Source organism: Syngnathus typhle, linkage group LG11, assembly GCF_033458585.1.
Source record: "Syngnathus typhle isolate RoL2023-S1 ecotype Sweden linkage group LG11, RoL_Styp_1.0, whole genome shotgun sequence".
In the NCBI taxonomy this organism is placed as follows: Eukaryota; Metazoa; Chordata; class Actinopteri; order Syngnathiformes; family Syngnathidae; genus Syngnathus; species Syngnathus typhle.
The window spans coordinates 7,705,709-7,721,981 of NC_083748.1; the positions used below are offsets into that span (position 1 = coordinate 7,705,709).

The window sequence follows — 16,273 nt, forward strand, 5'->3', positions numbered from 1 at the left end:
ACAATTCTGCACAAACGATGCCATTGGTGACAGCACAGGTGACAGTAGACGCGCCGAGAGGCCACCACAGCTCGTCGGTCACAACATTGCACGCTGCGTAGCAACATGTGGAAGTGGCGAGAAACATAAATATTTTGCAGGCGTTTACTCAGTCACACTCTGCACTTTTTTTTGTGCTGGAGATTTTGCGTCCCCGAGGAGTGCACTAGAGAAGTTGTCGCCAAGCTACTCTGTAACTCTGTCTGACCTTCAGAGCTGGTAAGTGTGACATTTCACCAACACTTCACTCTTAAAACAACACCACTACCATCATAACTCCATCAAAGCGTATTTTACCTTACATTTGAGGTTTTTTTTATAGTGTGGCTTGCGTTTGTATTTAGAACACGTTTTATGGATGTTATTTGCGCATAGAAAAGTTCAATAATTTTAAGTTGCCCTTCAGTTTCAGGCATTGCATATTTAAAAAAAAAAAAAATTACAAATATAAATGTATTGCCATAGTCTGTTATAATAATATAAAATATTATAGATAATTTGTCTTGTGAAAATGCTCGACTTGCTCCCTCCCGTTGAGAGTCAGCCGCGCTTGCCATTTCTGAGCTGAAGCCAGGCCAGTATCAGTAACAACACCTCAGCCCCGGGCTATGTATAAGCTGTGACTACATACTACGTTAACTGTATTGCCTATTCAAGAACAGCACTTCAACATATAGTCAATTGCGCACGGTGCCAACATCACATGTTGAAGGTACCACACAGGTCTCCTCTTTAGCTTAAGCCTTCAATCACGGTCCATAGTGGGGGAATCATTTGTCATCCTGGTTGTTATCACTCTTATGATACATTTTTAGAGGTGATTTAAATTGGAAATGATTGCAATTAATTGAAAATTAAAAAAAAAACAGTTGGGATGATGTGTCATCTGTTATGCATTCCCATGGTGTTCATCAGCGGTCCAACTATATCCAGCCTTCAACAGCTCATGTGTGCTGACCTAACACCAACAATACTTTTGACATTACACTTTGTTCCGTGACTGTTAAACTCTGCGAACATCTTTGCCAGTCTCTGTAGACTCCCGAGAATACGATATGGTTAACATTATGGTGAAAATGTCATGACATTCTCCTTTAAAACAAGGGCAAAAGTGGAGTTGTACTTAATATGTGGAATGCCGTAGATTAAAAAAACAAAAAACAGATGGATGAAAGCAGTGTTTGAATACAGAACAGAGTCTACATAGTCTAATTCTATAATATGGAAGCTTTTTGCCAACTGCTATTTAATCTTCCATCAAACCCTTTGCATGCGAACAGCACCACATTACTTTCATCTCATACTCACATGTTTTGGTATGTATCATTGCTAAGCACTGGCTCATAATATGACTCATGTCAAAAGTGTGCAATACATATGGAAAAGCGTGTGCGTGTGAGTGCTCATATTTCAGCCTCATTGGCTTTGTGTTTGCCAGTAAGTGTTGGTGATGGGGCTAATTTTCCTCAAGTAAACAGAAGCATCCGTGCAAACACACAGAGGCCAGCTTAGTCCGATGTACTCGAGTGTGAAAGAGCATCAGGTGTGTGTAAATACAACTCCGTCCGCCATATGGATAGGGAGTGTCTTCTTTGGCGTCGTGACCGTGGCGAGGAAGCGCCTCCGCTATTTACGGGGTTTTACTGAAGCAAAACATTGAGAATGTCTCGAAACGGTGCATCTTAGACACTCGTGTAACGACAGCTTGGCATGTGATATTTGACAAGACGACCCATGATCTAACAGAGGTGAGTGTGGGTGGGATATTTTGGGGCATGTGCTGAATGTGTGACTCCACTTCCCCATCTTAGCTCATTTCTACTGTCTCATATCCTCTTTTGACTTGCAGTCTGTAGCTTCGCTCTTACACAACCTGTTTTCTTTTTTCCTTTTTTCTTTTTCGTGTGTGTGTGAGCGATGAATGGGGTCTGAGATACATTTGAGGGACACCCGCACACACACATTTTGCAGCTGGCTTGTTGTTTGGATGAACTGCAGGGGTCGTCTGTTACGTGCTCTTTAATTTAATTCAAGGCCCACAATATAGAACTGCACTTATTTTCTCTAAATGCCAAATATGCTACCCTGCCATTCCTGAGTCTCCTCAAACAGATATCAACAGGGGGAAAAAAATCATTTTTCTTATTTTTGACTAACAGTAGTTGAAGAAAGTCCCCTCTTAACAGCTAATCCATCAGAATCAGCTCTTTTCAAATGGTCCACTGATGAATCATGGGTGTGTGTCGCTAGATCAGGAAATACTTGGTTTCACTTATCGTGTGTCCCAGACTTATCGTCTACAATGACTGAGATGACAAGGCCAATGAACATTGATTGGAAGCCATCACTGAAAAGCACTCATGTTTCCAAAAAAGTTGTGATGTAATGATTGGCTTTCCCATTACCAAAAATCCGATAAAACCAAGTTCCTGGAAATGGCGATCGTGCATCACCCGTTAGTAATCCTCAAAACTGTAACTCTGTGAATGAGTGATTTAGTCATTTAAAAATGCCTTTTGTCAGACACCCCCACGCTTTGAAAGGCTTTGTGTCTGTGACTAGCATGCAAATTATTCAGTTATTTGTTTTTTATCGGTTCAAGAGTGTAACAGTGTGTTTGCGCTAAACGGTTGAGGAAGAAAGCAGCAGCCGAGAGAGAGAGAGAGAGACGGGCATTAATTTTGTGTGACTTATCTGGCAACTGATCTCACAAATGCCTCCCATTCCATGTTGCTGTGCATTGTGACGCTCAGCCATGCAGAGAGAAATGCTGCAGGGTGGCTTTGCTCCTTCTTGCGCGTGGTCTCCTTCATTTGTGGCTCATTTATCGTTCTCCATTTGTTTACATAGCCAGTTAATAATGGACACGAGATGGAAAAATATTTTTTGGCAGCAAACGTCAATTGGGGACTTATTACGAGCCCGTGTTCTTATTAGTCCTTTTATTTGTTGTGAAATTTCCATCAAACAGCCACGAAATTAGAATTGATACCGTCGGTTAATATCATAACGGATAATGCAGCATGAAATCTTGATGTTGTGGGTGAAATTGCTCAGGGCAAGCACCCATTTGCCAAAGAGACTCAAACGTCCTTCTTGTGGCTTCATTCTTCCACCTATGAGTAATTTGTCTCCCTCCGCTTTCTTTTTCGGATTGGCTGGTCTTGAAAGGAATGTAGGTTTCCCAGCCAATAAACCGAGGGCCGAGAGGGGTCCTGCCCCTCGACCAAAATAACCCTGTAAATACACTGCGGGCACTATGAGAACTGGAGCCGGCCCAGCTGATGACTGCTTTGTGTACAAACAAGGCATGTTTGTCAGCCGTGTACCGCTGAACCATGAGGGCCGGCCTATAAATGTTGGTCTTTGTTGTGATAGGCGCCAATCTCTCGTGGAGGGGCACTTTGATACCCATGTTTGTGTGCATTCAAGGGAACTAATGGCGTGGGCAGGTTACGTGCAGTTTTGTTGTCAGTATTTATGAGCATGGCACTCAGCTAGCCATCCTGCGTAGATGTGCGAAGGGCAAATTCAACATTGTTGTGTTTTGACTCATTCACTGCCATTGACGGCTATAGACGTCAAATAATTAATAGGTACGGGTTGCTTTCACCATCACCTCGTCTCGTCACATGAGTTGAACTCTAGGTTAGTTGATTCCAAACATTTCTTGGGGAAATCATAACCCGAATAATTCTCATACTTTTCTAACCCTTCACTGTGTTGCTTTAAATGGTGTGTCCAATTAAAATGTCATTGTTTGTTTGGTTACTGGTGCTATTGGTTTTTGTTATTCTGATCAAACCGAAGATCTCTGGTCAACTATTTACACGTGACATGATCTATATCTGCGGGTTCCATGCGCCACTGTGAATTAAAACAGCCATTTTTCAGACAAATAAAATTCAGATTGAACCATATACTTGACATAGGAATATAGTGTGAACCCGAATGAATTTCTTTTCGATTCTACCTTTTTATTTGTGATTTTCTTTATCTATACGGAGCACCTCATTCCCTTTAGTCACTCTTCATTTCATTCTAATCAGAATACAAGGCTCTGTAAACCAGACGTATCAGTTCACCTTTGTTATTAAATACCACTATTGTCTTAAAAAAATCAATTTGAACTCTTAAATGTACAGGAAGTGTCGTTAAATAAATCTGCTGAATCACTTTGTGTGCACGTCGTATGTGAGGCGTGTCCTATATATTATGTCATATGCATATAAGGAAGGGAGTTGAAGTTTCTGTAGTCGCAAGAAGGGAATGAATTCTCAAGACAAGGTTCCTCTTGTTGCCGTTGTTGACTCCAGCTATCAGACTAATTTAGGGGAATAGTAAGAGTGGGAGGAGGAAGCTGAGCCAGTGTTTCGAGAGAGGGATGAGGGAAAATGATGAATCGTGACTGTAACTCCTCCAGTTGAAGGAGGGGTGGCCACACGAGCGCCCAACTTGCTTTTGTAAGCAGTCGTTTGTGAGGCTCGGCAAGCCCGCACGTGGAGGAGAGGCTTTCACATGGATGTGTTGACTCGGAGCTAGTTGGAGAGTTGCCGGTAAGTATTTGAGATCCTACATTCTGTAGTTGACATGAAAGTTGATTTTGTCCTACTAGTGAAGTTAATCAGGCATTTTGAAACTGCCATACCGTTATCCATTGTTATTTGGTAATGCTAGGTGGACACATATAATTGTGTAGGATTTTCACTTGAATATGTCAACCTGCCCTCTGAGACCAATATGTATTTTTTTTTCTCCCAGATATTGTACTGTAAATTTTGTCATACTCAAATGTACAACATGAGAGCATTTATGCAACAGCAGGTTGTGTATCTACAGATCTATGTGCAAATACCTGTGCGCAAGGTGTTTGCAAAATGATTTTTGTCCAACCAGTTTGGTTAGCCTCGAGCAATAGTTGTTTCCTCTTTAAGGATTCAAATTGGACACAATTCCATTTAAATCATACACTTGGTCAAAAAGTAAAAATAATTCCAATCTTACCGGTTTTAAACAAAAATGATTGGAGAAGGGGATAAAAAGTATACAAATGGTGTTTGTTTTACTGTGTTGTCTGGAAGGAAGTTGCTTCATCTTTGACAAAAGTAGGAGTTGTGATACCTGAAGGGAAGAAAAGGGAAGTGATGCACTTTGTTTAGTTGATGATGATCATCTTTGTCTTTCCTGTGCCTTCATGGTGACCAATGTTTACACATTCAACTGTGGTGGACTAAATATAGACATTTGTTTTGCGTTCAGACAATACGATTCACTGATTGATGTTGGTAGATTAATTTTATTTTTTTGTTATGCTGGCCCTTGGGATGCTTCTTACGTAGCATAAATGCTCATCTGGATAATGAATGTGGAAGTGTGCAGCTATTTGTTATGGTATAGGCGCCATTTTGCAACAAATGTACCACTCATAGGTTATTAGAAGAGCTTGATACTGTGTGTGGACAGTAGATACCCAGTTGAAAATCGTAGTCCATTAATTTGGTGCTTCCACTGCTAACGTGTCACTTGTCGACATCGCTTTTTGCCAATCTGTACTCTTGCATCAGCTCTACTAACCTTTTATTAATACCAATTGTTTTCAGTCTACATGTTTTCAGTTGTGCCTCACCTGGAGGGCACTGGTGGACTTTAGGGGAAGCACAATAAAATAAAATAAAATAAAATAAAATAAAATAAAATAAAATAAAATAAAATAAAATAAAATAAAATAAAATAAAATAAAATAAAATAAAATAAAATAAAATAAAATAAAATAAAATAAAATAAAATAAAATAAAATAAAATAAAATAAAATAAAGACTTATTTATACATTTCCTTGTTATAACCGAACATCTTTTCTGTCCTTTTTTCTCTTTGTTCTCGTTTCATCCCATCAACCCTGTCTTCCATCATGGCCATCATCACGCTGCAGGTTCAAGCCATGTAATCAGCAGCAGAAGCGGAGCACATTCCTGTTTGCAAACAATTTTTCTTCTCAAACAAGGTAAAAGTGTCTGCAATATATATATTTTTTAAATTTAATGGTGAAGTGTGTACAACATGAACATGAGGGTTGTGCCTGTCTGTTTTCATCTAGAATGTTTGGTGTGTTCTTGTCACCAGGGGCTATGGCTGTTTGTGTTTGTGAAGTCATACTTGCCGTGCCAGTCGAGTCAGATAATCTTACCAAACATAACCGGTAACTGAAGACATTTTGTGTTCGTGCTCCAAGGCTCATTTGAAGCCACACACAAACACAGACGTGTGCACAAGACAAGACAAATGCATGTTTCAAAGAGACATTGCGACGTGTTCTTGAAAAGGAGAACAGAGAAATATTGTGATTGTGTGTCTGTGTGCAATGAAGCTGATTGGCTGCCGTTGTCTTTTCTGGGAGCCTTTGTGTCATTCTCTGAAACGACTTGTCAATTTTGATGATTGTATACTTTTACAATTGAGTTTAGTGTGTGCTGCTCGTGCGTCTTTCGAGAGGTTCCACCTTGGTGTGTGTTAGTATCTACACACTCATTCTTTTCCCCCCTGTGCCTTTGGCTGCCAAAAGTCCTTCATTGGCATAGCACACGTCTAAAAATACACACCCACATTAACACCATATCTGTGAGCACAGGTGCTACGGCCCCACACTGCCCCCAAGTGTGTGCCTGTGCACACTTTCAAATACATGTCATGTATTGGTTTGATGGGAGAAAAGCACTCCTTATCAGATATGTCAATGCCTCAAAGGCGTCCATGGTCTGCACACCTCTGTTGACACGCATGTTGGCGACTCATCTGTCGCGTTGACCTCTGTGCCCGGCTTCCTCCCTTCCGCGTCTTCCCACTGGCACTCAATGTCTGAAGTACCGGGGCCTGTGACATCACAGCGTCGGACACACAATAGTCCTGCTGTCCCTGCGCTGCGTCACAGATGCCTGCTTCCCCCGGTGGATGCTTGGCAATGGGAAGGCCTGCGTAGGATGTTTTACTGCCTGGTAGCCGTGTGTCACCATATGAGATAAGGAAGTGAGAGCCCACTCGTGTGTGCGCGGCTACGACGCTACAAGTCGGGATTGTAAGATGAACACAAGTTACATAATGTGTGTTAGGCAGCATTTGGATTACATATAAGGCCTTGGGCTTCTTTTCCTCTCCGGCGTAATTGTTTCTCTTTGTCTTGTTATCCTGTTCTTCAGTTTTGTGTCAAAGGAAAATCCTTGTTTAGATTTTTTTCCATTTTATTTGTTAGATATGTGTGCACAAATACATCATTTCTATAAAATCTATATCTATATATAAAACCCTACTTTGAAACCCTAACTCTAGTATGAAACCCTACTTTGAAGCCTTATTTCATCATTTGATTTTGAATGTGTTTCAATTTGTCGTTCTGCCTTCATGTGGGTGACCCAACAGGCACAAAGCGGGCAGTGTATGCCCCCTCTGGTGCTGAAATGTACACTTTGGACAACAGGCAGCTTCAGCCTTTCTCAATAGGAGCTGCCATTCTTATTGTACCTCACACACAATGACCTTTTCTCTCTGTCTTTGTCCCGTTTCTCCCTGTCTTTCTCCCTGTTTTTCGCCTCTTCGTGACCGCGGACGTCCAATGTCTGAGTCTGGCTCTGATTGGTGGTTTCGAACCTCATTTGACTGCTTCTGTGGCTGTCAAAACAACACGGAGACAAGGAAAACGAAACCATTAGTCACTTCCCAGCACACCGTGTGTTGACAACAGCCGGGCTTAGTCATGCCAAATATGAACACATGTCATTGCAGAAGGGGAACTGGGACTCCCCACTTAGTGTTTGTCTCTGCATGTTGCAAGACTATGCGTGAGAGACAACAGAAGGAGGTGCTTTAAAGAGGTCAGGGTGCTCCCCATCACCCCTTTACTCACATGAGCAAAGTCAACATATCATCATCAACCACACTTAGAGGCACATCTACACAAAGTTGAGAACGTCTTCATTGAATCTAACAAGCAGGTTTTTGGAATATGGTAAGAAGCAGGTATACCTGGAGAAAAGGAACAAGCACAGGAAGCTGCAAGAGCTCATATTTGAACTTCAGAAGTGTGAGGAAGATGTGCTGACCGGCAATAATGGCACACTGCTGGGGAAATGATGAATCATTCTCGGGGGCGGGGGGGAAAAGGAAGTGAAACTTTCTTGGTCACACCCGATGCCACGTGATTTGCCTCGTGGAGGTGGGTGCGTGTCAACAAAAACTTTGTGATTACTTTTGTTTAAACACAATCCCTTATGGATTGCTTTGTCAAATGAATAAAGCCGTGGTTTTTACGACACACTACTGTTGCCATCCAATCTACACAGCTGCATTGGAATTTACCCCGTTTTTCCTCACCCTGCATGTCCTCACAGCTTCATCCACCTCTCGGACTGGACTGCGGTGCGTTGACTTCGTCTCGCCCTCCCCTGCCCCCTCGCCCCCCAGCAATGGCCTCACGCATCGGTTTGCGTATGCAGGTAAACGACACGGCCGTTGTCTGTCACCCATTGTTTTCCATTGGAACAAACTCGAAGAATGGCTCACTTCGTAAATTAGCAAGTTATCAATGATTTCAATCTCGGTGATTGTACATATCTACTTCCTCAGCTGATGCGAGACCAGCTGCAGCAGGAGGAGCAGCGTGAGCGGCAGCAGCAGCAAAATGCGGCCCTGCACCACATGCAACGCCGCATGGCCGGACCGTCCGCCCCCACTGCAGCCATTAGTACCCCCCAGAATTACCAAAGCATGCAGGTGCCCGTGGAAATTCTTAAGGTCAGTAGGACTGCAGCATATGATCATTTTCATCGAAGATACTGTACATCAGCTCGCAGTAATACCATAGTTGTTAAAAATCAAAAGGTTCTGCTTGCTTGCTATTTTGCTGCTTGGTCACTCTGCATTTGCCAATCCAATCAAAATTGATCAAAAAGAGACTTTCCTTTTCTTTCCAGGTCCAGACCCACCTTGAGAATCCCACAGACTACCACATCCGTCAGTCTCAGAGGCAGCAGGTGAAAGAGTACCTCTCCACTACCTTTGCCACCAAACAGGTATCTCTCAATCATCATCATAAATAATATTACAAAGCTACGTATGAAGGAAGTTGCTCATCCACTCTTGTTGTTCTCGCCGTCTCAAGATGGTTCACGCCGTAGCGGGTCCGATGCCACCGTCTCCCCCTGCGGCCATTGGCCCCACTGGGGGTTCGGCGTCTCTACCGCCACCGCTCCACTCTCCACACAGGCGCGCCGAGCAGCTCATGACTGGCAATAGTGCACCCAACAGCCCCATGGCCATGCTCAACATTGGATCCAACCCTGAGCAAGAGGTGGGAAGGGGCGAGAATGTTGCGTAAGCTTGCAGTCATTTGTTGTAGGTCGTGTCATTCACAAATACTACTGAAAAATGACCTTACTGCATCCATATAACATTACGAGGATTGAATATTATCCCCATTATCGTCACATTTTACTGACTCCTCGTAATGATTTCATTGGTAAGCCGAAGCGGCATTCCGTTTGTGTCGTGCGCACAGTAGGTGAATAAACGTGTTGACTAACTGACACTGTTTTTTATTGAACTTTAAATGCTCCATTATGGCCTTGTAGCGTCCAATTACGACTTAACAAGTGACAGTTTAGTATGCCAAGGCCCTTTGAACCTGGCAGACTTTGACCAAATTCTCTCTTAGCGGAACTTTTGGCTTCTGTTTTGTCAGTCTCACTGAGAGCAAATAGTCTAAGCAGTTAACCTCTATGGAGAAGTCATCTTTGAAGTCGACTCTAGAATGAAACATGCGCCCGCAGGTGAGTTCACCTCAACATGTCAACGGGACTGAAGGACTTTAGTATAAGAGCGTTACAAACATGGCTCCGATGCAGGACTTGTCTAAAGTTAGACCGTTACAGGCTGTAATGATACTGACATAGGTTGTCCCACCTTTTTTTCAGATGGATGAGGTCATTGATGACATCATCAGCATGCAGTCCAGTTACGATGATATTCAGGCTTACATAGACCCCGTCCAGATGCCTAACACAGTAAGTCGGCCCAAAACTAACTAGTGAATGATGAGTCTGAATGACATATAATTGCATGCAATCTTATTGCATTCATCAATTAGTGCTGAGTTCATCTACAGTCATTCATTTTCTCAGAATTTTCATTCTTCAGCTCCTCCTTGGAAATGTCCTTGCATCTGGACAAAAAAATAAAAAATCGTCTTAGACTGGACTCATTTAAACATTCAGAGATTCAATGTTATTGTCCTGTATGCATAATAATTCAATTATTATAATTCAATTAAAATGAAATAATCTTAAAATTTATTAGTATTTTAATTTTTATGCAACTATCCCACATTACTACACAGCAACAACAAATGAATCCATTTGAGTATTATTCCTTATATAATTTTGTCCCATATGGTGTCTTGTATTCTTTTATTTTTAAATGATTTTTTTTTTTTTTTATTAAATCAAAATGTAATTTTAGTCAATGCAACTTAAATTTGACTTTTATATTTTGTGTCCAGACCTAAACAACAATTTGAGATGGCACAAGCATTTTCTCGCGTAAACACAAAACAGTCATATTGATCGTAACGTGCTGAGCAAGGTTATACACGCCAACAAAAACATGTCAATTGAAAACTGGGGGGCTGGGTCAAAGTAAGAATTAACAATTAAACTGCCAGCAGTTAGAGTTCAACTTGTTCACAAGATATTTGGAAAAGGGGGGAGAGGAGGAGGAGGAGGGTGGGGTGGGGTGGGGGGGCAATCTGTGCAAAAGGAAAACAGGCTGAAAGTCCAGTTAGGGGAAAGTTCACTCATGTTTGGTGGTGGGGAGAGGAGTATCTCCACGTAAATTGGATCAGTGCTGCTGAGGTAGTGTTCCGACACAGTCTGCCTTGTAGCGAGGAGGAAGGACCCCTCCGACCTTGCCGGCGGATTAGAGGATGAAGGAGATGAGTACGACGTATGCCATTGTGGAAGTTATTGAAGGAGAACAAATTCAGTTGGTAAGATATTGATTTGAACTGTTGCGATGGAGTTTGTCAGCGCTCGTGGTGAAAGAAGACGTTTGGGACCAATGTCTCTAATTACCGGCCACAGGCTGCTGATTACGCTCAGAGTGTGGGGGTGGAAGGCGTTTTTGGGTTTGATTTAATCCCACGATAAAGTTTTTTGGTGGTTGAAAATTCCTCTGACCTAAATCGGTTTAATCTGAGCGAGCCACATTTGTCTGTGTGCATTTGTGTAGTCTAACGTCACAACCATAGATTGATTGTATTAGGACACTGTTCAACACTGATGTGTCTAGTGGGGTGAAACCCGTGCACTCAATGAACTGCTGCAAACAGATAAAGACTATGTAGGAATGTGTGCGGACGTGTGTCTATGCAAGTGTGCGTGTGTTTGTGTGTGTGTACGTGTATCTCTCTCTATATATTTATTTATGTATTTATTTATTATAGAAATGCAGTTCTTTTCATTCTTTTATGTTCTTTTAACTGGCGAACCTCTGAATCACCTGCTAATCCTGATGGGGATTAAAGAGGCATACATTTGGAATTCTTGGAATCTCAAACTTTAGTATGAGCCATGAAACATGAAAACCACTGAATAAGAGGAAGTTGCTCTGGGCTGGATGTTAAGACCAGTACACTGAAACACTGATCCATGTAGTGCCCCTTTTTCAATACAATTTCTGGAATCTGGAGTTTGATTGGTCACTGCTTATTTTCATTTTTTTTTCTATTTCACATCCTGCAATTTCCATGCAGAGTAATTTGTGTTTGTGTGTGTTTGTACACTCGTGTAATGTTATGATGTGCGAACTCGCACAGTAGCCACTCGATAAGTTATTGCTTCCTTTTGACTTCTTTATCTTGCAGGCCTCATTAGCGCTGGCCTATCTGCCCTCAGGCCAGGGTGTAAAACGCAATAGGCAACAAGACATTAAGAAGTAAATCAATAGATGAATCGATTCAAATAAAATGTGGTCTTTTGGTTCCTCCATCGCAATGTTAATGTTGCGACCTTTATGAGCGTTTGGGAGGGGGGGGGGGGGTTCTCCTCGCAGAGTTGAGGAGGGAATAAAGGCAGCGAGGCAGATAAGATACTTGCCAGAGGATGGCAGTCAATCATTGCTGGTTGCTTGTCAGGGAGTTCTTAAGGTGTGATATTATGGCATGGTCTCTTCTTTACAACACACTAAACATGGACACTGACTTTATAAAGGTACTTAAACTGGGATGTAGAGTTGAGAGAAATAACCTGGAGTTATAGGTATGACCTGTGTTTGACTTTCCTATTGTCGCAATTGACCTGATGCGACAGTGCATTTACGAAGGTTTTCTGACATTATGTTTTTTCACGATTGTTTCGATTATGTTTCCTCAGCTCCCTCTGTCCAGCAGCCACCTGGATGTGTACACGGGTCCAGGGATGAAGGGGCCGGCCATTGCAATGACCAGCAATTCCTGCCCTGCCAACTTGACCGTCAAACGGGAAATTTCAGGTGCGTCTGTTTTACATGCATGTTTATGAATATAAATTATTTTTCTCTGCGAGCAAGATATACCTATCAATCTCATATAGTGTTTGTGTCAGCCACTCGTTGATGACTTTTTGTTGTTGCAAAGTCACAGAAGCCCGAGCTCTGGCCAAGGAGAGACAAAAGAAAGACAACCACAATCTCAGTAAGTATTTTCCGATTCCAGCTCCCCAAATGTAATAATCTTGTTATTTTGTGCATTGCATAACTTTACACACGCATGCGCACGGACATAAACTATAATGTTGTACAGTTATATATCCAGTTTTGCTGATTTAGCAGACATAGTGCAATGAATGGGTGAATGGATAAGCCATATATATATATTTATTTTTGCTGCACTGGCACTGAAGAACATTTAATTGCCCATGACTGTGTGAGCTTATGTGATTACAGGCAAATGTGTATCTGTTTACAAGTGTGACTCTCTCTTGGTGATCCTTTCTTTTTCTCCATTGTGTCTTTTTAGTCATCCTCTTTTGTCTTTCCTTCTTTTGTTCATTCATTTGCAGTTGAAAGGAGACGGCGGTTCAACATCAATGATCGTATTAAAGAGCTTGGCACAATGATTCCCAAAACCAATGATCTGTAAGTATTTTTTGCTATAATATGAGGGGAAGGGGGGGTTGCCTGTGTTGTAATTAGCGTAAAGTAGAAAAATATCTTTAGAAGAGCAATTAAATGTTTGTCCGTTTCTCTTTAAGCTAATTAGATCATGTTTGAGGTTAATCACATGTGGTTAACTTAATTAAAGATAATCATCATTTTACAAGCCCCGTTACTTGATGAAATGAAATAGTTTCAGGCACTACATTACAATAGCGCTGGAAGCTACTTCAACATTTACTTTGCGTCTACGGGTGTCATAGCGATGTTCGCTGGAACAAGGGCACCATCCTGAGAGCGTCGGTGGACTACATCAAACGTATGCAGAAGGATGTTCAGAGGACCAGAGAGGCGGAGACGAACTTCAGAAGGATGGAAATGGCCAACAAACAGTTGATGCATCGCATTCAGGTAATTCGCTCAATTCTATTGCCGACACTGTACGCAGTATAATTAATACTGATGGCGTTAACAGGAGTTGGAGATGCAAGCTCATATGCATGGCTTACCCAGCAACTCTCCATCTGGCTTGAACCCGGTTGACTTGATGGCCCCATATGTAAAACAAGAGACCAGCCCTGAGGCGAACATTTCCCACACTCAGACACAAGCCCCCCACCACCAGCTAAGCCAGAGTCAGGCTCCGCCCCCACCGCAGCAGCATCACTTCCTCCCACAGAACCACCTGCACCCTCAAAGCCAGGCTCAGCTTCAGCAGCCCAGGCAGCTGGCCATGCTCCCGCAGCACCTCCAGGCCCAGCCGCCCATCCAGTACCCGGCCGTAGGCAGCTCCCAGCCCTTTGACTTTGCCCAGTCGCTGGACTTGTGCGACGGGATGTCGGCGTTCTCGGACGCCATGTCGGGGCTGGGCGATCTGGGAGGACTGGATGTGCAAAGCCGTAGAAGCGATATGGGCTTCCTTATGATGGATGAGCCCCTGTCCCCCATCGGCGGCGACCCTCTGCTCTCCACGATGTCCCCGGAGGCCTCTGTCGACTCCAGTCGCAGATCCAGTTTCAGCATAGATGATGGTGACATACTGTAGGCACATGCACGCGCACACACAACCTCCACACACATGTAAACACACACGCAAACACGCACACGCACGCACACACACACACACTCCTGCAAGCACACGCTTTGAGAAAAAACGGGGTGTTGGTACCACTATGAACAGCATAAAAAGAAAATCATCACAATGACTGGAACTTATTAAGCACCAGTCTCACAATGTATCCAATAATACAGATATTAGAAAATTCTACAGTATGTTGTTTTTAGGAAGGTGGTAGTCATTTTTATCCACAGGATGAAAACCTTGACCCCATTTCGTCATCACGATGAGCACTATCGGGTTGTTGTCAGCCAGCGGCCGTCGCAAACATGCTAATCTTAGCGCGTCCTTAAAGTGGCCATGTCGACATTTACATTGTGGGCTTTACGGGTGTGACTTTTCTAATCTTCACTTTCGGTGTCCTTTTTTTGGCAACTCACACATCCACAAGTGCCACATTCTACGCCGCCTTCATACTCAGGTATTGTAAGAGAATTTACAAGCAGGGTCAAGTTAAATAAGTGCTGATGGGAACTTTTTTAGGTGGTACCGGCCCTCACACTGGGTGGCTTTGCAATACAGATCACCATTGCTTCATACACACAAAGGTGTTCAGTAAACACAGATGTGAGATCCCCATTACCCACACGCACTCGTGACCACACACTTACACAAAGGACATCTTTTTTGGTCCATTTTGTTATCATGGCAGCCTGAGCATTATGGATGGGAAAGAAATCTCGTTGGGGATATTTTGGATTCTAAATAGGGATGGGCATTTGTCTACATTTGTTTGATTGACGGTGAACGCTCACTTAAAAGATTCTTTGTTCTTTTTGGGGATGGAGAATTGCTCTGTGAATGTTGTAGCCAAGTTGTGCACTCCATATTGTGTCAAAAGCTTCAAGATGTAACAAGTCAACAATCAATTCCACACAATCGACCAAATTCATGATCACGACAACTTTTATGCCCATCCCTAATTATAGCGTCTTTATTGTAGCTTGTTGTTTATTCTATTCCCCAAAGCACTGGAAACTATATTATTGTTTTGACTTTGTACAAAAATGATTATTTTTATTTTGAGGTTTTATGCCATAAGCAGCTTTTAAATATGTTGTTTGTGTTCTTTTCAAGCATTTTTATTTAGTTTTTTTTTGCACCCAAAACAATTCTGTCACCTTTCAAGCCAGTTAAAGCCACCCATGCATTACTTGAGATGAAGCCAAGAGCCATTTGGGAACTTTTACTGACAAGGAAGGTTTGTAGTCTGATACCTTTATTTCGTTCTTCTTTTTTTAATATGCACAATTGGGCTTTTATTGTTCTTATTGTTATCTTTTGAAGCCAAATATTAGATGAAAGGTGATTCTGATTGAATTAAAATTTCTCACATTGTGAATGTAAAGTTTACCAGTGTTTCTGGTCAGCGGGAAGTCAGTTTTGCTGTGCCTTTACTTTACCCTTTCTTTGTAGCTGTGGTTTCCATGGAAACTGCAAGACTGACTTCACCTCAACTCTGTGCTGAATGCCTTACCATTTTTGTTTTTCCACCGGAGGTGTGCCTTGTCCCATTTCAACCACAGTTTGACTGTTGTTGACAACCTTGCCAACACTCCAAAGAATATTTCCACTAGAGGGCGCTCTGTTGCGCAACATACACAGCGGGCATGTCCTGATTTGAAATAAGTTATAAAAAGGTTTTACCAGAATCCATTCATTTGCTTCAATTGTTTTATTTGTGTGGTGACATAGTCTGCGTGTTTGTGTCTGGTTTTGTTTTGTGCGCATGGCATGAAGTGGAGCGCACGTATTTATTCTATTCTATTCTATTCTATTCTATTCTATTCTATTCTATTCTACAAATATACATCTCGACCCTTGATCAATGAGACTCCCCAAAACTGGATGTCTCTTTTAGTACTTAGACTGTCCTGTGAGTGGTAGCACAGTGCTACAGGTAAAAAAAAAAAATATATATATATATAAAAAACAACAACAGG

General features: G+C 42.2%; 1 protein-coding gene across 7 annotated transcripts; it reads left to right on the forward strand.

The window, feature by feature from the left end:
- The first annotated feature begins 29 nt into the window (after positions 1 to 29).
- Positions 30 to 15,986, forward strand: tfeb (transcription factor EB). Of its 7 annotated transcripts, none has more exons than XM_061290939.1 (12): positions 30 to 258; positions 5,970 to 6,041; positions 8,419 to 8,523; positions 8,654 to 8,821; positions 9,001 to 9,099; positions 9,189 to 9,377; positions 10,000 to 10,089; positions 12,454 to 12,571; positions 12,696 to 12,752; positions 13,120 to 13,195; positions 13,468 to 13,624; positions 13,689 to 15,986. In XM_061290939.1, exons 3-12 carry the CDS (start codon positions 8,494 to 8,496, stop codon positions 14,256 to 14,258), a joined length of 1,554 nt encoding a protein of 517 aa, XP_061146923.1. In that variant the 5' UTR covers positions 30 to 258; positions 5,970 to 6,041; positions 8,419 to 8,493; the 3' UTR covers positions 14,259 to 15,986. The 7 variants fall into 7 exon arrangements, with proteins under 7 accessions (XP_061146923.1, XP_061146925.1, XP_061146921.1 ...); XM_061290937.1 differs by lacking the exon at positions 30 to 258 and adding an exon at positions 4,281 to 4,595; XM_061290943.1 differs by lacking the exon at positions 30 to 258 and adding an exon at positions 4,282 to 4,595 and having other exon boundaries at positions 13,477 to 13,624.
- The last annotated feature ends 287 nt before the right edge of the window (positions 15,987 to 16,273 follow it).

Coding starts and splice junctions, on each gene's coding strand:
- tfeb (XM_061290939.1), top strand. CDS start 8,494: ATGGCCTCACGCATCGGTTTGCGTATGCAG. Junction 8,524..8,653: donor GCATCGGTTTGCGTATGCAG/GTAAACGACACG, acceptor CTACTTCCTCAG/CTGATGCGAGACCAGCTGCA. Junction 10,090..12,453: donor CCGTCCAGATGCCTAACACA/GTAAGTCGGCCC, acceptor ATGTTTCCTCAG/CTCCCTCTGTCCAGCAGCCA.